Source organism: Osmerus mordax, chromosome 24, assembly GCF_038355195.1.
Source record: "Osmerus mordax isolate fOsmMor3 chromosome 24, fOsmMor3.pri, whole genome shotgun sequence".
In the NCBI taxonomy this organism is placed as follows: Eukaryota; Metazoa; Chordata; class Actinopteri; order Osmeriformes; family Osmeridae; genus Osmerus; species Osmerus mordax.
This window is the reverse complement of record NC_090073.1, coordinates 9,152,852-9,174,340: the sequence shown is the minus strand read 5'-3', so window position 1 is coordinate 9,174,340 and position 21,489 is coordinate 9,152,852. Positions and strand designations below refer to the sequence as shown.

The following is a 21,489-nucleotide window of genomic DNA, read 5'->3' as shown; positions in this document are numbered from 1 at the left end:
GGATTGGAGGACCTGAACCTCGGTCCTCTAACGTCAGCTTCCCTGCTGCTGGGACCGGGAAACCCCTTGTAACTCTTTTCAGGGGGCGCTTGTTTCATCCGAGGGATCTCTGTTCCTATGGAGGCTTTGCACAGTATTGCTTTTAAAACGAGTTCCTCTCATCAAAGTCCTCAATCGAGTGGGCTTTGATATCCCTTATGGGGGAAGGGAGGAGAGCAGAGGAATGGTACTGAGGCAAATGCATGTGTGTGTGTGTGTGTGTGTGTGTGTGTGTGTGTGTGTGTGTGGTAGAATGATCCAGCGCATGTCTTTTATCTATTCTACCGTGGGTGCCACGGCGATGGCAGGGAAGGGGCAGGGGGGGCTCATGGGAACTCCGCCACCCTGGGGGGCATTGTGCCCCTCGTCTCCACGGTGACGTGCCCCCAGCAGCTGCCCTGTACCAGCCTCCACTAACTCAACCATCACTCTGCGATACAGGAAGCAGAGAGAAGCAGGGGGATGTGGGAGGCGGAGAGAGGCAGAGGGATGTGGGAGGCGGAGAGAGGCAGGGGGATGTGGGAGGCGGAGAGAGGCAGGGGGATGTGGGAGGCGGAGAGAGGCAGGGGGATGTGGGAGGCAGAGAGAGGCAGGGGGATGTGGGAGGCGGAGAGAGGCAGGGGGAATGTGGGGAGGCGGAGAGAGGCAGGGGGATGTGGGAGGCGGAGAGAGGCAGGGGGATGTGGGAGGCAGAGAGAGGCAGAGGATGTGGGAGGCGGAGAGAGGCAGGGGGATGTGGGAGGCGGAGAGAGGCAGGGGGATGTGGGAGGCGGAGAGAGGCAGAGGGATGTGGGAGGTGGAGAGAGGCAGGGGGATGTGGGAGGCGGGAGAGAGGCAGAGGGATGTGGGAGGTGGAGAGAGGCAGGGGATGTGGGAGGCGGAGAGAGGCAGGGGGATGTGGGAGGCGGAGAGAGGCAGAGGGATGTGGGAGGTGGAGAGAGGCAGGGGGATGTGGGAGGCGGAGAGAGGCAGGGGTATGTGTGAGGCAGAGAGAGGCAGGGGGATGTGGGAGGCGGAGAGAGGCAGGGGTATGTGGGAGGCAGAGAGAGGCAGGGGGATGTGGGAGGCAGAGAGAGGCAGGGGGATGTGGGAGGCAGAGAGAGGCAGGGGGATGTGGGAGGCAGAGAGAGGCAGGGGGATGTGGGAGGTGGAGAGAGGCAGGGGGATGTGGGAGGCGGAGAGAGGCAGGGGGGATGTGGGAGGCGGAGAGGGGCAGGGGGATGTGGAAGGCGGAGAGGGGCAGGGGGATGTGGAGGCAGAGAGGGGCAGGGGGATGTGGGAGGCAGAGAGAGGCAGGGGGATGTGGGAGGCAGAGAGAAGCAGAGGGATGTGGGAGGCGGAGAGAGGCAGAGGGATGTGGGAGGCGGAGAGAGGCAGGGGGATGTGGGAGGCGGAGAGAGGCAGAGGGATGTGGGAGGCGGAGAGAGGCAGGGGGATGTGGGAGGTGGAGAGAGGCAGGGGGAATGTGGGAGGCGGAGAGAGGCAGAGGGATGTGGGAGGCAGAGAGAGGCAGGGGGATGTGGGAGGCGGAGAGAGGCAGGGGGATGTGGGAGGCGGAGAGAGGCAGGGGGATGTGGGAGGCGGAGAGAGGCAGAGGGATGTGGGAGGTGGAGAGAGGCAGGGGGATGTGGGAGGCGGAGAGAGGCAGGGGGATGTGGGAGGCGGAGAGAGGCAGGGGTATGTGTGAGGCAGAGAGAGGCAGGGGGATGTGGGAGGCAGAGAGAGGCAGGGGGATGTGGGAGGCAGAGAGAGGCAGGGGGATGTGGGGAGGCGGAGGAGAGGCAGGGGGATGTGGGAGGCGGAGAGGAGGCAGGGGGAGGTGTGGAGGCGGAGAGGGGCAGGGGGATGTGGGAGGCGGAGAGGGGCAGGGGATGTGGGAGGTGGAGAGAGGCAGGGGGATGTGGGAGGCGGAGAGAGGCAGGGGGATGTGGGAGGCAGAGAGATGTTAGAAATGAGCTGGTGAAGAGAGGAGGAGAGGAGGTGAGGTGAGGAGAGAAGAGGAGGAGGTGAGGAGAGAAGAGGAGGAGAGGAGGAGAGGAGAGGAGGAGAGAAGAGGAGAAGAGGAGTAGAGGTGAGGAGGAGGCATCCTCACCGTTGCTGTAGAGGAGCTGCAGCTTGTAGTGTGTGCCGTTGTTGGTCTTCTCTCCTGTCTGCTCCTTGGAAGGAGAAACACATGAGCAGATGCAGGGCATGCAGTCAGGCACGTCAGGGGCACAGTTAAGCACAACTTAAGTACAGCTGGGCTTCCCTAAGCACAGTTAAGCACAGTCAGGCTGCTCTAATCCTCCGCTCGTCCCTCCAAACGGTCCCAAACGGACCCCGACTTGGGCTTCTGAGCCGCGTGCTTAACCTTGATTTAGCTGCTCCTTTCAGAGGATGACTTCCACTTATGTCTACTGTCAAATTGTAAGTTCCCGTGATCAATTTGTATTATATATCGTGTCGGAGTGCATGTGTGAGAGTACATGTGTGTGCGTGTGTGTGCGTGAGAGCGTGCGTGTGTCTGTGGAAACTACAACAGTGCCGTGAGAGTGAGCAGCAGTCGACCTTGACAGAGAAACTTCCTTTCCTCCCTCCCCTTCCCCCTAGCTGCTACACCACACGTTCTACCTCTCCTTCTCTCCCTCTCCTTCTCTCCCTCTCCTTCCCCGTCTCTCTCTAACTGGTCTCAGAGGAATGCTTTGTGGTCCAATAACCCAGGAGGCCAGCATCACAGAGAGAAGAGAGGAGGCGGAAGACAAGAGAGAGAGAGAGCAAGAGGGAAAGAGGAGAGAACGAAGGGGTGATGGAGAAATTAGAAGACAGGAAAAAGAACCGGGAAATTAATAAAGAGGTACAAAAGTGTGAGGTGTGTGTGTGTGTGTGTTGGTGTGTGGGTGGGTGGGTGGGTGGGAGGGGGGGGGTGGGGGAACACCTGAGAGATTGAGGCAAAGATCAAGACAGCACAGCGAGCCAGAGAGGGAGAGAGGGAGAGGGCGATCCGCTGCTGCTGTGTTTCGTAAAGGTACACAGAGGAACCTTGCTTCCCCTCGCTGCCCTTTTACCTTCACAGAGCTACAAAGCAGAAACAGATGCCAGGGTAACCAGGCAGAAAACCATGTCCTCTGAGGCTGTGGTGTTGCTGGGCCCTGTGTGACAGGGGGGGCAACACTCACAACTCTGCACCCTGGCAGGAGGCAGGAGGCCCCCTCCCTCCATCCCCCCCCCCCCCCCCTCTCTCTCTCTCTCTCCCTCTCTCTCTCTCTCTCTCTCTCTCCCTACCTCCCTACCTCCCTCTCTCTGTCTCTCTCTCCCTCCCTACCCTACCACCCCTCCCTCCCTCTACCTCCCCTCCCTCTCTCTCTACCTCCCTCTCTCTGTCTCTCTCTCCCTCCCTACCCTACAACCCCTCCCTCCCTCTCTCCTTAACTCTACCTCCCTCCCTCTCTCTGTCTCTATCTCCCTCCCTACCCTATCACCCCTCCCTCTCTCCCTACCTCTACCTCCCCTCCCTCCCTCTCTCTCTCTGTCTCTCTCTCCCTCCCTACCCTACCACCCCTCCCTCTCTCCCTACCTCTACCTCCCCTCCCTCCCTCTCTCTCTCTGTCTCTCTCTCCCTCCCTACCCTACCACCCCTCCCTCCCTCCCTCCCTACCTCCCTCTCTTCTGTCTCTCTCTCCCTCCCTACCCTACCACCCCTCCCTCCCTCCCTCTCTCCCTCTCTCCCTACCACCCCCCCCCCCCCCCCCCCCCCCCCCCCCCCCCCCCCCCCACTGTATATCTGAAGAGCAGTTGAACTCCTGTTGACAGCACAGTGTCCTCTTGTCTTGTCTGGGGTGATGGGGGGGGGGGGGGTTCCAGTTTGGTACAGGAGCTTCACACTCCGCCCGCTAGAGTTTGACCACAAGGCTGAAAACATCCATCAACACCGGGCACCAGTCTACCAGCCCCTGGCCCCAACACCACCCCTCTACCACCACCCCTCTCTCTCTGTCTCTCTGTCTGTCTCTCTTTCTTTCTCTCTGTCTGTCTCTCTCTCTTTCTCTCTCTCTCTCTCTCTCTTTCTCTCTCTCTGTCTGTCTGTCTGTCTCTCTCTCTCTTTCTCTCTCTCTCTCTCTCTCTCTTTCTCACACTCTTTCCCCCTCTCCCCCCTCTCTGTCTGACCGCCTTTCTGCACCTCATCCTCTCCTTATTTTGGCCCCTTGTCTGACCCAAGGAATTCAATCCCCCCTCATCCCAGCCTTGCCGTCAACAGTATTTAGTGCGGGGGGGGGGGGCGGGGGGGAAGGAAGACTTTGATGATTTGCTCACTGTATAACTTAACAGAAGCGAGCATAATTTGCATTTTTAAAACCTAGTGATGTCCTGCTAATGAGGCAGGCTGCTAATTAGTCATTAGGTATTCTTTTTCAATTGCACATCATCGTCTTACTGAAAGTACAGCTTGTGTAAACACGTCGCTGTCAGCTGTTCAATCTGCTTTGCTTTACAGAGGAGCCAGGGGAGGTCAAGTTAACAGGCTCCACGTTGTGGGCTATCTAGTATTATCCTGAAATGTTTTGGGTGTAGTGTGTTTGTTTTTTTGACAGAATTATTATAATCACAGAGGCGAAGTAGAAGCCACGTACCCTTCAAACGATGAGAAATTCAACGCACGCTCAATCACTGGCGTTGCCTCACACACACACGCGCGCAAGCAAGATTCGTAAACGAACACACGCACCTTGTCGTGCTCTACAAAGTCCACGAAGGCGGTCCTCTCCACCTCCACGGGTTGGCCGTGTCTGTCGTAGAGGGGCCAGGACGTAGTGGAAGAAGTTGGATTTGCGGAGGTTTGACGGGGGTTGCTTCTCAAAGTGTGCCCCTGGAGAGAGCTACTCCACTGGGAAAAGACGGGGGGAAAACATGAGCTAAACACATCACACTGTAGCAACCACACTTATAAACACGCCGAAGACTCTGGCCAGCAACGTGAAAAAACGTCTCCATAAAGTGAGTTTAATCATGATAAGCGTCTCACCCAATACAGGAAGTGGTGACACTATTAGGTGAACTGATTGAGGTCCAGGAAGAGGAATTTGGTTTTATCCGAAAGATGTTTACATGATAAACTGTAGGCTACTGTACAGTTCTGTTAACAGAAAACAAATTGTCTGTACAGGCCTAAAAACGTAATATTTTTTGTTTATTCAGGCTATTTTTTTTTTCGTTTGCATGACCAACAAAGCAAATACACTAGCCTATACGAACTTATGATTTTTTCCTCGGTACCCAAAATGTTTGTCATGATAGGTCATAGGAAGTTAGGCTTGTTCCGATTCCGAACCATAGCCTACGAGGCTACACAATATCGCCTACAAATGTTGACTACCATTAGCAATATTATACGATCTTACTAAATCTGGAAATGTATGCTTTAGGCCTAGCTAATTAATAAGACAATATTGATTGCAATTGAAAGCCAACAAGATAAGATTTTTAAAAGTTCGTTCAAATGAACTAGGCCTACTTCACAACCGTACACCGAATCGGGCTCAAATAAAAACAAAGATTAATTAAAAATTCGATTTTCATATTAATTTGGTGTTTATCCAAAAATAAATAATATAATTTGATTGTAGCAGAATAAGTGGCATGTAGGTTAGATTAGATATGCCGAAGAAACGGCTGAGATCTTCAATTGCGTGCCTTCTTGTGCAAGACACCAGATGTTGGTGTCCCTGTTTGAGATCTAGCAAGTTATCAAACAATTCTTTAAGGTGACCAGTCCAGCAGGATCGAATTAAGTATTTTATTAATCACATTCGATCCAAATACCCAGACAAATGAATGTAGCCTGTCATTTATTTTGATTCTTTTTTAAATAGTTTATTTTAGTTGCTGAAGGCTTAACAATTGTATCTCACATCATAACCAGTATGTATTTAGGCTATCTCTGTCGGTGAAACAGAACCCTCTTGTTTAAAAATGTAAGCGTGTGTGTTGTTAAACATATGGTCTAGGCCTATATTTTATTTTTAAAAGGTTAAATGAATATTTGCCTATATTATTTGCCACCATGTTGAGGACGATTAAAACTTGATTTCAGCACAAATAAACAAGTCAACTTAAGCACAAACTATAGCCTACGGCAATACTCCGTATTGTAATTCTCACGGAGTCCTGGCGGATTCTCTCGGGTCCTCACGGAGATACATTTGACTCTGGAGGTCGACTAACGTCGTGTTTCACTTCACTGTGCTGTTTGGTTTAATCTCTTTCTTGCGGCTCTTGACACTGACAACCCCTGCTAAAGACGGTGAGCTCCAGCACCTCTCAACACACACAAAGCACGCGCCGCTGGAGCAACTCTTCACTCCCGGACAATACTAACTTTATGGCCGGGCCATTTCTCACGAGTTGCAACCTGTTGCTTAATTGTTGCATTCAAAGATGGTTTAATAAGTTTAGAATACGGACTCTGGCAGAATCATTTAAAACGTATCTTATGACTGGAATTGGATCTCTTGTCATATTTTGTATTGATCAGCACCTACAGTCAAATCAATAGACCAACATATGAAGATGATTCCTTGGAGAAGGCACCGCTATATCACGTTCAGAATAAGAAAAGGCATTCACATGTTTATATTTTTACTAATCCGATGATGAATATTTGTCTACCATTAAACTATCTGTGCTGTTAGACTATTGCTATTTATATCACTTTAGCTAATTGGGACAGACTAATTGCCTAGTTGTCCTCTATACAATATGAAACTGCAACGAGAAAAAACAAGTTATTCAAAGTAAAGACACATACCTTTGAGCCGCTACGTTGGCATCCACAACTCCGACATTACGAACCCAAGACCGGACCGAATCCATCCCTTCACCGAGAGTTCTGTCTTTTAATCCGCTAACTTCCCTTATAAGGTGCTCCTGGATCCCGAACATTTAAAATATATTTCAAACCAACGTTTCCTATATCGGCTATTTCATGTATTTGCTTAAATTCAGAATAAATTGGAAAGCGACACCACTTTATGGTAAAATATTGGTGGGTCCGTTCGAAGATGCTGTCTCTCCTTTGAGAGCGCTTGGAATGAGGACTGAGAAGTTAAATTTAAGCAAGGTGTTTTTTCCACGATCTTGTATCCTGCAAACTTGTTACCAATGTTTCGAAGTCAACATGTTATCTTGCACTGCAATCATCGTCCAAGCGTATAAGGTTATTTCCAGTGTATGTTCGCCCGCAGAAGATCACCTGTTTGGTTGCCAACAATTTCATGCAACCCGAAGCTTGTCAGATAGATAAGCAGGCAAATATGCTCCAACGATAGTTGTCCAAATTTGATAAAACACTTGAATGACCCTTTCGCGCATAAGGAGAGGACGAGGATCTTGCGAAACTGATTCACTGTCCTGGAGCATGAATGTGTCCCTCTCTCAGGATAGAGCTGAGGGAGGAGGGGCCACACTGACATATGGGGTACCGATTGTTGAAATGGATGCTCTCTATTGGTGTAAAAAGCCGCCGTTGATTCCTGATGCTTCAACTAAGCGTAGCATCCAGCAAGCCAACTTTCGAGGCTCTTTAAACTTTTCTGTAGTCAAATATAGTCACGCGAAGAGTGTGTTTGAATCTCGGTAAACACAAGTGAGGTTTGATGATACGTTTGTTAAGCATATCAGAAAATGTATTTAAAAATGTTATAATCTGCTTAGCCTAATGAGCCTGATAAGTCAGTTTCATCCCAATGCTTGTTTGATGTGAGAATGTGACTATTTGGGGAAAATAATTCAAATAGGCTATGTTTGAGTTGGGCTAGCAGTTCGGCAGCATTTGGTAGCCTATTTATGAATGATGTAGTTAACCACCTTTTGAAATTATTTTCCTTACAAATGGGAATCCTGAACGCGAGTGCTGTGGTTTGTCAATTGTTCATGACATTTAAGATATACTTGTCATTCAAATTTGCTAACTTAAAGGCTAAAAGTTTAATTTAAAAAATATTTTACTGCAGAATAGTATATCAACTATTATTAAACGAATAAAGAGATTTAATTCATTTATCTGCTCAATTCAATTAGTTTGGTTAAAGAGCACGGTTCTGATGCAATATGGTAAAAAACAAAACATTTTTATATTAGGTCTATGCATAGCAAGCGTTGTATTGAGAGTCTTCAAATTGATTGCATCCGTGCACTGAAGGTCTTAAAGCAACAATTCCGTAAATTTAATGTTTTGTGTCCAGTCATCGAGACACACAAGAGCGCACCCGACAGGCGCATATTGAACAAGCCCACGGCTCTCGCGCTCTGTCTGCTCTCCCTGAACAAAGCTCGTGCAGTGATTGAAAGCAGTGATTCAACAGAGGAGGCAACGCGTCACTGTCATGCTAAACAATAGTCGTCTGGTTGGTCTATCAATCTCCACTAATACTAGACGCTGCTGCATCAGTGATTGGCTGCAAAGGGTCCGAATTAAAAAGCCAGTTTTTCCAAATTGATCAACAATCTGTCGTTTGTGTTTTCATTATAGGTCAACTAAAACAACCGCAGTAACATATTCGCTCTTGGCGTTTGCGGACAGTAGCCTAATGTGTATAATTAGCTAAAAATACAGCAGCCCGTAATTGTTGAAGATTTCTGATAGTCTCTCAAGTGTATTAGGCCTATGATTTGGTCTGTCAGACAAGAGTATACTTTATAGTCTGGTTATAGAACCAGGCATAGATAGACACGAGTGTGGCCTACAGCCAACAAATAGGACCATGCCAAGGTTTTTATGTTTCTCCAGAAATATATATATATATACTTAACTATAGGCTACCCAACTGTGTACAATATCTGTCCCTATACGCCGTGATCCGATTCTGAATGAAAAGGAAAGTTTTTTTTCTCTTCATCCCTAGCAACTTGCCCCTCGCGAGGCTATTGTCTCTGTTTGGGGCTCGAGCGCCTGAACAATGAATGTAAATCTCCCCCCTTCGATCCCGCTTCTACCGACCATCTGCCAGCGCGCGACACAGTCAGATGTTCTCCCAATTATAAGAACAGTCTTGCGGAATCCTTGCTACCGAATCTCCGCCCTGTCCTCGTGCTCTCTCAGCGCTCCCTTCATGAATGTGAACTCCTATATGATTGACAGCTCTGCTTAACCCAAAACCATGAAATTACCCTTCTGCAGATGCTCGCAAAGGGACAAACATTTCATAGAATTCCTTCACTTATACGCACAGTTAAAACACCGTATTAGGCATTACTTTGTCACCGTAAGAATGTATTTATTTAGTTTGTGTTGTAAAGGCCTATTTGATGCGCTTTCTCGCAGATATGTTGCCGATGGTCAAAACGTTTTGTCATTATCTTGTTGAGTGTGTGTCTGACTTACGCAACTGATGTCTATTAGGCTACTTAAAATATGAAGTTGTCCAGCCATGTTTTATAGGCCAGCAAGTCAACTTTTTTTTAGGCCTACTTCCTGATGTTAGGCTGATAACGTTTCTCAGGTGAGTGAGTCATACACAGTCAAGCTTTATCTCCAAGGTACAGTAAAACCAACTTTTCATTGGCATGACATGTTGTCAGTTTGGGGCGCGTGGTTGTTAAGATATAGGCCTATAAGCTACCTAGAAACAACTTGTTCCTTCACTATAAAATAGCTGTTGAATGAAAAAAATAATATGCGCGTTTTGTGATATCGAAACGGATGCCCAGGCGAGAATGGGGATTAGTCAAAGCACCTAGAGCGAGACAAACGGCTTTCTAATCAATTTAACCCGCTGAGACGGTCAGCGCGTGTTTATAGGGGGTGGGGCGGGAATCAGTGACTGCTAAAACGAACAATGGGGTATCGTGTGCCACTCGTCTTCTCCAAACATTCCCCCGCTCCCACGGGAGTACCAGCGCCACTCTCTGTGGATGGCAGTCGGTCCGTGGAGGTCAGTAGAGGCGTGTGGGGGGATGGCCCGGAGACACGGCAGCTGGCTCGCGTTCCTTCTTTCCACTGCGCGGAGAACAACGGGCTAATGCGGCCCACCAAGTCCATATCGATCGTCATATATTGCGCACATTTATTTGTTTACTTATTTAAGTAAGGCGGTGAAGTCCCCGGGGGAAACCAGCAACCACAATTAAAGTGGAGAGCCATCGCTTAGTTTGTTCCCTTGTTTGATCATGGGAGGCCCGTTGCAAGACCATTTCTGACAGGACATTCTTATTTAGGTTACTTATTTTAGAAAATAAGTAACATGTCAAAATGTGGAAGTTATGTCACTCGATTAAGCAATAGGCCTATTTTTAAATTCTCTGAAACGATTAAAATGTTTCTTCAGGTCAGATCTACAAATGCGATGTGTCTCTGAGTTCTGATCATAAACAAAGAGCATATTATTTTATTACTCGTTCAAATTTCCTGGAATGGTATCTTAAAACGTACTTTCGATTTCCCGTAAAATAACTTAGTTAAGATTTAACATGTCGTGTAAATTATGGTTATAGCTGTTGCTCAAACATCTATTTTCTTGATAACCGATATTTCTAATTGAGATGACTTGAAAATCTGAAATGCTTATTTGGAAGTCAAGTCACCAAGTGTTTCTAACAGGTTGTGTTGGTGGAAACACGTTACCATTCTGGATCGCCAAGCGGCCACGGTGATATAGAGGTTTAGCGCCCCCGTCTGTATCAGGCTGGTCAACACAGTGGATTTAATGAAATTACTGCTGGAGGGTGAGCATTTTTTTAAAGATAGCAAGCCTAACAAGAGGTGCATGCAAAACAAAAAAAATATTTATTTGCTTAATCAATTAAAGGAAAATCATATTAGAAATCATTTTGAATAGCAGTAAAACCATATAAGCTGTCTGTGTTCCATCCTTACTTCATCAATTGAATCGAAAACATAAATAAATGTAATCCTAGAGCCCTGCTCTTGTCTAATCAGTGCAAAGCAGGCGCATTTCAAAAAATCAAGTTTCAAATCTGACACACAAACATCTGAAGGGCCGCAGAAAGAGACCTGATTTTCCTCCGCGTCACGGTTTGCTCATCCTTGTCCAGGACGACTCAGGGATTGAAAATCAGGTGACCTGAGAAGTAGCTGTAAGAGAGCATGCGGCTGCTGCTATGGACGGCAAGCCACACCTGGTCTCCCCGCTTGAGCTGCACCAGGGTTCCGCCCGAGGCGGTGGTGCGGTCGTTTGTTCCCTGTTTGCTGATGTAGGAGAGCACCACCCGCTTGTTGTTGCGTTTCAGTTCCACATAGCCCAGGCTATTGTAGAACGTGCAGTGGTACTCAAACTCGTAGACGCCGGGCTCCACGCAGGTGAACACCCCTGTGGCCGGTTTGAAGTGGTTCTGTCCGTTGTAGATTACCTGGCGGAAGGGGATGGGCTTGTTCGTTTTGGGGTAGTTGTAACCAAGACGCACAGCAAAGGCGGATTTGACCAAGACGCCCGGAGGCCCGGGAGGTCCAGTTTTTCCCCGGAAACCTCGTGGTCCTTGGCTTCCTGGAACAGGAGAGATACAAAGCAACAGTCACGCTCCGGAAGAAGGAAACCCTAATATCCACTTAATAGAAGAAGAGGAGGAAGAGGAGGTGGAGGAAGAAGGATAGGAGGAGGAAGAAAAGGAGGAGGAAGGATAGGAGGAGGAAGAGGAGGAATAGTAGAGGAGGGTGGCGAAGAGGAGGAGGAAGAGGAGGGTTTGATGTTACCTTTGGGCCCTCGTTGTCCTCGTTGTCCTCGTTGTCCTCGTTGTCCTCGTTGTCGAGCTGCAGAGAGACCGCCATGGGAGGTTATCATCCACATTATCATCCACATTGTCATCCACATTGTCATCCACATTATCGTCCACATAATGATGACTAGACATCACATTGTCTCCCTCTACTGATGACTTGTTCCACTCACCGTTCTCGTCCCAGGGGCTCAGGTCCAAGGCGGGGATGTCCTTGCAGAGTCGGTACCCCGCCCCGCGAGGTCTGTACTCGAATGGGTTGTGAGGTACCTCGGTGATGCCGGTGTTGTCACAGATGATGCGGGCCAAGGAGGTGGCCCTCAGGGAGGCTCTCTGGTCGTCCGTGAAGACCCCCGGGTTCTCCCACCACAATCTGAAATAGAGGTGGCGTCGTCATTTATGGAACGTTTGGAGTTTGGACGGTGTGGATGTTTCGGAGGGAAATAACAAACGAAGGCACCAGGGATGTAGCCACGGGGGGGAGGGGGGGGGGAGTCTGGGGGGGCCTAGACCCCCTCATTTACATGTCTGGCCCCCCTAGATTTCTAATTGTTTACATTAAGAAATTAAGGAAATGTTGACGTATAATTGTTTTAGTGGCCTCCTTTTAAGTCGCACCTGTCTCCCTGACGGATGTTCCGGAACTGCTTGGCGATGAGGCAGGCGAACAGAGGCCCCACGCGGCCGTTTGGCACGAAGGGCTCGGCCACTCCGCCCAGCCACACGTCGATGTTGTCGGGTGTCCCGTACAGCGCCAGTAGGTTCGTAGCTAGCTTGGTGTTGTTCATCACCATAGCCAGCTCCGACAGGTTCCTGGGTTGAGACAGGCCACAGAACCCACGCCACTTGTTGTAACCTGCGGATTCAGAGGATGAAGGAGTCAAACCCTCTCGTGGAGAAAAACCTCGAGTTTTCCTCTGATGTGCTGCCTTACACCGACGTTTTTAGTAATTGATTTTTTTTTTTTGGGGGGGGGGGGGGGGGGGTTGTAATGTGAAAAGGACGGGAACCTGCTGATTGGCTCTTGGAGGGAGAGAGGGAGGGGCCTTACCAGGAAGCCCGTGGTCCCGGCCACGCTGCAGGTTGAGGGCGGCCAGGTCCAGGGCCAGGTGGGAGGCGAACTGGAAGAGGCGTTCCCTCAGCTCGTCAGGCATCATCTGGTCCTGAGTGTTCAGCTTGGCCTGGCGGCCCACCAGACCCCTCAGGATGGGGTCCAGACCACCTGCAGGACAGCCGGAAGAGAGTCAGACCGACCGAAGGAGAAACTTGTCGCTTGAAGCAAATCCTTCACATCTCGCCGTATCACTAAACATTCTACCGTAGATACCATCTGTGTTCTCTTTTTGTTGCAAGGTAAGGCGCAATAGACCACGATCACACTTATTTGCACCCTTACAAAACGTATGTTGACAATGGATTGGTCGATTGATCGGGGAGGTGTGTACCTTCGAAGACGACCCTCCAGGGGGTGAAGAAGGCCCTGTGCAGCAGGGGACTGGGGTAGCTGGGGTGCTCCTGGTACTTGTCGTCCAGACGGAACACAAAGGGCTGGATGGCCAGGTGAGCGAAGCGGTAGGCGGCCGTGGCGAACACGCTGGAGATGCTGGGGTCCACGCGCTCATTGTAGCCGGGGTAGGTGGACAGCTGCTTGGAGAGCACGTCAGGGCCCACGATGTGGCGCAGGTAGTCCCTGAAGATGATCACCTGTGAGGTGAAGATCGAACGTAGAATCAGAATCAGAATTCGGTTTATTCGCCATGTATGTTACACAAACACGGAATTTACTGTGGTTTTACTAGTGAATTTACTAGGTTTGTGAATTTACTAGGTTTCACAGTTCATCGTTGAAGAATAGATGTGTTTCCGAGGGGCAACACTTCACGGTAGGGTGACATTAACCGTGTAACTGCATTGCGATACATGTAGTGACAACATAAGATAAGATAATCTTTTATTAGTCCCACAGTGGGGAACATTGTAGTTACATGGGAACTGCTACTGGGTTAAGATTAGGGTTAAACAAAGTTAGGGTTTGGGGGAAAGGGAGGGTTAGGGTGAGGGAGTCAGATGGCTGAGCGGTTAGGGAATCTGGCTATTAATCAGAAGATTGCCGGTTCGATTCCCGGCCGTGCTAAAATGGCGTTGTGTCCTTGGGAAAGGCTCTTCACCCTACTTGCCTCGGGGGGAATGTCCCTGTACTTACTGTAAGTCGCTCTGGATAAGAGCGTCTGCTAAATGACTAAATGTAAATGTGAATGACCGACCTGGAAGTAGGGTTAGAGTGAGGACCCACCTGGTGGTAGGGTTAGAGTGAGGACCCACCTGGTGGTAGGGTTAGAGTGAGGACCCACCTGGAAGTAGGGTTAGAGTGAGGACCCACCTGGTGGTAGGCTCCCATGATCTTCCGGGCCTCCTGGTAAAGCCTCTCTCCGACCCAGTTGGGGTTCAGCTTGGCCAGAGCCCGAGCCAGGCGATTATGCTCCCTGAGCATCAGGGTGTGGATGGAGGTCAGGGCGATGTGCTCGTTCACCCGTTCGTCACCTGGAATCAGAATCAGAATGGGATTTATTCGCCATGAAAGTTTGCACAGACAAGGAATTTGCTTTGGCAGGAAGGTGCATACAATAAACATATACCTAAAATTTAAATATGTGGACTAACTATACTAAGGGTACATAAACTAGCAGTACTAAGTGGGATTAGAATATCATTAAATATACAATAAAATAAAATATAAGTTGCCAATTACAATATAAAAATACAAAAATACAAATATTACAAAAAATACAAATGTACAAGATACCATGTTGTAATGCAGTGCAAAAAGCAGTGTGTTTTAAGCAATAAGTCATTAGAGTCAGTGTGGTCCCTTGGCCTTGTTGAAGAGGCCAACAGCGGAAGGGAAGAAACTGTTTTTGTGGCGAAAAACGTAACCGGAAAATACCCAGGGTTCAATATTCAATATCAGGGTATTGAAACCAGAATCGATTAATACTTTGGCATCGGGAAACACTGGAATATACAGTATATATATGTAAAAAAAAAAAAGGTATTTCTGATGGTTCGCTCACCTGCCACGAAGCAGGGGACATCCGTGGCACTGGAGTCATTGGTGATGCGTGCACGATTGGTACAGATGTTTGACTCCATGCTACTGAAGGGCAGGAGCTCGCGGCCGGAGTCGTTGAACACCATGTTGACCCTCATCAGGCCCTTGTCGTCGTTGAGGTTTCTCAGGCTGCGGGCCTTGACGTCGTCGGCTCCGTACACCTGGCCCACGTCGATGAAAGCTGTCAGGGCGTTCATCTGTTGACGCGAGTTGATGGCGCCGAAGATGAGGCCCGTGTTCCCTGTTCCGCAGGCGGGCGCAGAACGGAAGAAGGGCATGCACTGGCTGGAGTTCATGCCAAAACGGGTGTCGTTCATGGGGATCTGTTTCAGACGAAAGAGGGAGCGGTTAGGGTCGCGCTGAAGGATGTCGTTTCGTGTGTGTGTTTATCTGTGTGTGTGTGTGTCTGTGTCTGTCTACGTGTGTTTGTGTATCTGTGTGTGTGTGTTGAGCTTTGAGAAAGGCACGGACCTCGATGGGAAAGCAGGGCTCTCTGCGGTCACAGCTGGCGTCACAGTCTATGCCGTCGTTGAAGGAGCGGATGCTGGGGGAGTGAGGGGTGAAGGTCAGGTCGTGGTCCGACCACTGGCCGAAGATGGTCACCAGGTGCGTGTAGAGCCCGTCGTTCTCCATGTCCGAGTTGGCCGTGCTCAGGATGCGGTTGGACACCTCCCTCACCTGGAGACACGGAGAAAGACATCATATTGGTCAGAGAGAAGACAATGAAACAATCTAGCAAGTTACCAATCTAACCAGGGGAAGCGGGAAGGAAGACGGGATGTCTGTACCAGGGGAAGCAGGAAGGAAGAGGGGATGTCTGTACCAGGGGAAGCAGGAAGGAAGAGGGGATGTCTGTACCAGGGGAAGCAGGAAGGAAGAAGGGATGTCTGTACCAGGGGAAGCAGGAAGGAAGAGGGGATGTCTGTACCAGGGGAAGCAGGAAGGAAGAGGGGATGTCTGTACCAGGGGAAGCAGGAAGGAAGAGGGGATGTCTGTACCAGGGGAAGCAGGAAGGAAGAGGGGATGTCTGTACCAGGGGAAGCAGGTAGTTGTTGACCCGTCTGTCCGCGTCCCAGCCCTTAGGCTGAGAGATGCCATCCTGGTACTCTGCGGGCAACCAGAGGGCGAAGGGGGTGTTCGATGAGCCTTTGATGGGGTTTTTCCTGGGAAACAGAAAAAAATGGTTCATCATTCAACCTGATTGTCGTTTGCGTGCTTGTTTGATTCATAAAAAAAAAACATAAGAGATCCGATCATAACTTTTTTGATCTTTAAAATAATTATTAAACTTTTTTTTTTATGATGTTGCATCAGCCCTACCTCAGTACTTAACATATTCATTCAGCACAAACTTTTATCCAATGCGGACGTGTAAGATAGGGGAATTGAACCTGTTATCTGCAGTCAAGCGTTCTGAGGTACACCCACTCACTTTGTCTATGTGACGAGTGTGGTCAAGCCGTTCAACGGGTCTGACTTACTGGTCGTTGCAGACACTGGTGGCAGGGCGAAACTTGTCCAGATCTGGGACTAAATTACAGCTGGCACGTGCTCTGGGAGAGCAGCCTGTCAGATCAGCAATCGTTTTCAGTTGCTCCTTGGAGAGGAGATCTGAGAGGCGACGACAAAGTGTGTGTAAGTGTTTGTGTACATGTAGTCTGTGTGTGTTTACATTTACATTTATTCATTTAGCAGACGCTTTTATAGAAAAGCGACTTACAAGAAAGAGCTTTACAAAAAGTGCATAGGTCATTGATCATAAACAACGAGAAAACATCAAAACATGAAGCATTGTGAATAGCAAATAAGTGCCAATGGGTAGAACCAGAAAAGCATGTAGTTCAACTAATTACAATTAAACAACATGATCCTCGAAAGTGCTAGAGTGTACCTGGAGGAAAGCAAGCAACATCAATATAATTCACAGCGAATACAAGTAGTTAAATCAGTTACAACTAACTAAAAAGTGCAACAAGTCCCTCAATAAGTGTCTTTGTGTTCCTGGAGGGAAAAAAACGAACATCTTATCCAACAAATCTTCCTTAAGTACCGTTGTAGTCCCGGAAAACAAGTGCGTAGTGTTTAAGTGTGTGTGAACGTGTGTGTGCGCGTGTGTGTGCGCGTGTGAGAGGGGACCGACCCGTAGCGTTGAGCGATCGCTTCTGGAGGAGGTGGTTGCTTAGCGATCTCTCCTGTATCAGGGAGATGGCCTGCTCCATGTAGTCCGCCGAGCGCACAGCCATGCGGGTCTGGCCGTTTGGCTGCTTCATGAGACGCAGGATGTCTGACGGTGAGATTGAGCTCCTCCTCACCCTCGCGACGCTCCTGCACAGGAGAGAGGAAACATTTTGTTTCTGAATCGAAAACACTTTCCTGGTGGGTGTGCCCATAGATATATGAGCCCAGCGGTGTCTGAGCAGGGCCTTTTTCAATGTGGAAATGTCTATTTACTGTTTCAGTGAATTTGAAATGTATAAATATAATTATTGTTTTTATTTATGAATAGTATAAAACAAGTAATAATGTATGCGGTTAAATACTTTAAAATACTTATCAACACTAATTCTAAAACACAAAATCTATCAACACTAATTATCTGTAATTAACCGATACAGATTAACGGATGATAACGGTGTATTTACTGTCAATCACAAATTTGATTGTCTACTTACTCTTCTCTGGAGTACTTGTATGCTTCATCCACTATTACTTTTGCGTCATTCACAGCCCTCTTGATGAAATCTCTGCTCAAACGAGCTTCTAAGAATCAAATATAAAAACATAACTTACAAAACGTACTTTTTTTTGTTACTTTTCTGCTTCATGTTACTGAGTATTAGATCAGCCAGAAACATATATAACTTATAACTGACAAATTAAATCGGTAAAGGAAAAAATCATTACTTAATAATAAATGCACACTAATTTGAATTAATTTTTTCAACTGTATTCTTTCGACAACACACTCTTGAAAACGAAATAACTTCATCAAGAAGCAAAGAAATGCTTTCATTTACGAAAAAAATATGAGCCAATAAAGACTTTAAAATAGGCTTGATCATTTTTAAATCAAATAAAACATCTAAATAAAGAACATCCATATTCTCTATCCTCTCAGTGTGTGCTGAAGTCGTTATCAGAGACACAGGGGCAGGAGAAGAGGAGACCCTTACCCTTACATCCCCTTACCCTTACATCCCCTTACCCACACCCTTACCATTAGGTACCCATACCCTTACCCTTACATCCCCTTACCCTTACATCCCCTTACCCTTACATCCCCTTACCCACACCCTTATCCACACCCTTACCCACAGGAGAGGAACACTCACCAGCCGCTCGACCACACATGCAGAGGCACAGACCTGCAGCCAGCAGAAACAGAACCCCCTTCATCTCTGCAGGACAAAGAAGGAATGATTCGTAAAGAACTTTCCAGAAAAACAAGATCTTGAAACAGCAAAAGGTGGAACGGGTTTTCAGTGATTGTTTTGGTCACCGTACAATGAATGCTTGGTATTTCTGGTAGGTTTGGAGAAAAATAACGTAATAACTGAATTGGAATAATAATAATAACACATTTGATTTCTAACACACTTTTTATTTGAAAACAAATCTCAAAGTGCTACAGTTAAGATTATAAAACAAGATAAAACATCAATATAAAATACAATTAGTTAATTAAAACTGATAAGATCTTCTAAAAAGAAATGTTTTTAGTCCTTTTTAAAAAGTCTCAGTGGTTTGAGGTGCCCTCAGATAGTCGGGGAGGGCGTTCCAGATCCGAGGAGCGGCAGAACAGAAAGCCCGGTCACCCATGGTGTAAAAGAGTTATGTAAATTAACTATACACAGCAGGTATTGGATTCAAATGATTTACAAATGAAACACAACTAGGCCTAATTGTAAAATGCTCAGTTGAAGCTGGATGACAGAAGCTCCATAAAAGGGTGTAAGAGAGGTTCCCATCTGATAAATTACCTTCAACCTTGATGTGTGTTCCTCCAGAATGGACCAGTTAGTGAGGTGTACTGAGTGTGGGTATTTATAGTCCATCACCCTCGGTTTCCAGTCTTCACGTTCCTCCTCTCCTCTTCCCCTCCTCCTTCTGAACCCAAAGTCTCCCTTGGCAAACAAGATTTTCTTCTAGAGTGAAATGGAACAAAGATTACTTCCAATTAATGTTATTACTTACCGTAAACCATGCCTCCTTGCATAGACATAACTATTGTGCAACAACTGTGCTACTGTGCATGATTTGAAGTTTGTGATTAACAAGTTTTACTTGTTAATTAATTGAAAACTACAAATGTGTCATCATTCTCCAGGCATTCATGATTAACTGTTGTGTTTGTTCCAGTTCATTATTATTTAACATACTTCAGTCCCATCTACTCATCAGAATCAGAATGGGTTTTATTCGCCATGAAAGTTTGCACAGACAAGGAATTTGCTTTGGCAGGAAGGTGCAGGAAGGTGCAAACATTAAACATATAGGAATCTAAAATTTAAATATGAGGACTAACTATAATAAGGGTACATAACTAGCAATACTAAGTGGAATTATATTAAAATAAACTATACAATAAAATATAAAATATAAGTTAATGGATATACAGTGACCCTGCACATCACACAATACTCAGGAAAAGGAAACATGTAGGGTGAATTCGGGTAATCATTTTCTCATCAGAGCTCCTGATTAACTAGTGCCCTGACCCATCCTGTGACACCACATCAACCACGTTTTGTGAATTCAAATAAAAATGTATCCTGGAACATTGGATACATCCTGGAGTGATGCGTTTTCTTTGGTCTTTTGTCTTATTCAGACAAAAGCACAAGTATATGCATTACCAAACATACAAAGTTGACATATTATTTGAACAACTTCCTCGTCAATTGTCGACCAGATAGATTGTTCATGTGTCAAGACGGTGCCATGAGTCTTGTCTGACAGGCAAAAGAATTCAGTGACAACATTTCTGTCACGGCCACAGCCGTGCCCCCCCCGGTTTCAGTTTTTTGTCCTGCCCTAGTGTTTCCCTGTCATTGTCTTCACCTGTTCAAATCAAATCAAATTTATTTGTATAGCCCTTTTTACACGCAAGCATGTCACAGAGGGCTTCACATACGCCCATAGAACTGCCCCTCAACCAACCTAAACCCTCAAGGAAGACAAGGAAAAACTCCCAAAAAAACTCTCAACAGGAGAAAAAATAAATAAAAAAATGGAAGAGACCTTGGGAGGAGCAATTCAGAGAGGGATCCCCTCCTTCAGAGACGGTTGGTGAGAGAGAGGAGCAGAACACAGGCTAAATATAGTCATACAGTGTCGATGGGTTTTGAAACACCAAAATCCATTGTTCAACTTTATAGATGTAGGACAGGACCGGGAGACTCGCAACCAGGTCCAGCGTTGGCTGACCGACGACCAGGCAGGTGCTGACAACTCAAACCCCCCACACCACAAGGGATGTGTGTGGGGGGGGGATAAATACGTATTAAAATCCAGAACTCAACTGAACTTAGTCACTCCGTTTATGAAGAGACAGACAAAACATTTTCTTCATCACTATTATTCATAAGGTTGCCGGTTCGATTCCTGGCCGTGCAATATTATGTTACTGTGAGTCGCTCTGGATAAGATGACTAAATGTAAATCTAACTGCTTTCACAGATATTTTTTTGTTGTGAATTGTGTCTCCTTTCCCACCCCAGAAGGATGCAGTGTCTTTCAGCTCATGATGATTTAGGTAACAGCATTAAAAAATCTTCCAAATCTGATCAATATGAACTGAAATGACCTGAACCTGACCAGCCATATGCCTACGTGATTGACAGATGATGCAAAATGTTCAAGAAAGAAACCAGCTTCTAAAACCGTCTTTCTTTCATCCCTGGCCTGCAATTAAAAGCCGATAACATTTTTTTAAGTTTCACCTACAGTAGGAATGCTTCTAACAATACATAATACAAACCATACAGATAACTGTAAGTCGGACAGTTTAAAAGGTACAATAAATGTGAACATTTCTATTAAAAAAGAAACGTTTCTTCCTCTATGAAAATAAGAAACATCTGTACGTGATTCCTTAACTCTCATATTGAACTAGACTACATGTATGTTCTACAACAGCCCAATAGAATTCCTGAAATTCAGTTAATGGATATAGATTTTGGTGTGCCACCCCAAGAATTTCATTTGCCCCACAGCCGCGCCACTGGCACCCCGAGTTCCGAACCCGAGAGAAGAGGGAGGGAGAAAAGGTGCGCTGACGAGCAACGAGAAGACACGCAGAACCGCATTTTAGATTTCAGATAGCGTTAAAATGTAGACAAGATATGCACGAGGAAGTGAAAGCAAACAAGTTCCAGTCTGCCTATTGTTAGCATTACGACAAACAGATCAATTATTAAGAGACAAAGAGAGGAATGTTTCGCGGGAACAACACTTTGTGTTGGCACGCACAGGTGTTCCTAGGTGTCTGGAATCCCCTGACAAGTTTGTGACATATGTCATTTGTGATGTAAAAGCGTCACAATGTTCCAGTGGAAAAAAAAATCTGCGTCTCTTTTGGCGCCTGCTCTAATCTGCCACAAATCCACACACAAAATTTAGGAAAATACACAGCCAAA

The 21,489-nt window shown here is 47.1% G+C and overlaps 1 protein-coding gene across 1 annotated transcript; it reads right to left on the bottom strand.

Annotated features, from left to right (window-relative positions):
- Nucleotides 1–10,803: 10,803 nt before the first annotated feature.
- Nucleotides 10,804–18,970, bottom strand: LOC136932582 (eosinophil peroxidase-like). The gene is made up of 15 exons (XM_067227735.1): nt 18,832–18,970; nt 18,184–18,249; nt 17,524–17,611; nt 16,992–17,176; nt 16,333–16,462; nt 15,885–16,014; nt 15,323–15,529; nt 14,814–15,174; nt 14,123–14,283; nt 13,188–13,446; nt 12,794–12,964; nt 12,361–12,598; nt 11,916–12,115; nt 11,720–11,776; nt 10,804–11,513 (listed from the first exon to the last, which is right to left on the bottom strand). The coding sequence occupies exons 2-15, from the start codon at nt 18,245–18,247 to the stop codon at nt 11,071–11,073; spliced, it is 2,694 nt and encodes an 897-aa protein (XP_067083836.1). The 5' UTR covers nt 18,248–18,249; nt 18,832–18,970; the 3' UTR covers nt 10,804–11,070.
- Between the last annotated feature and the right edge of the window lie 2,519 nt (nt 18,971–21,489).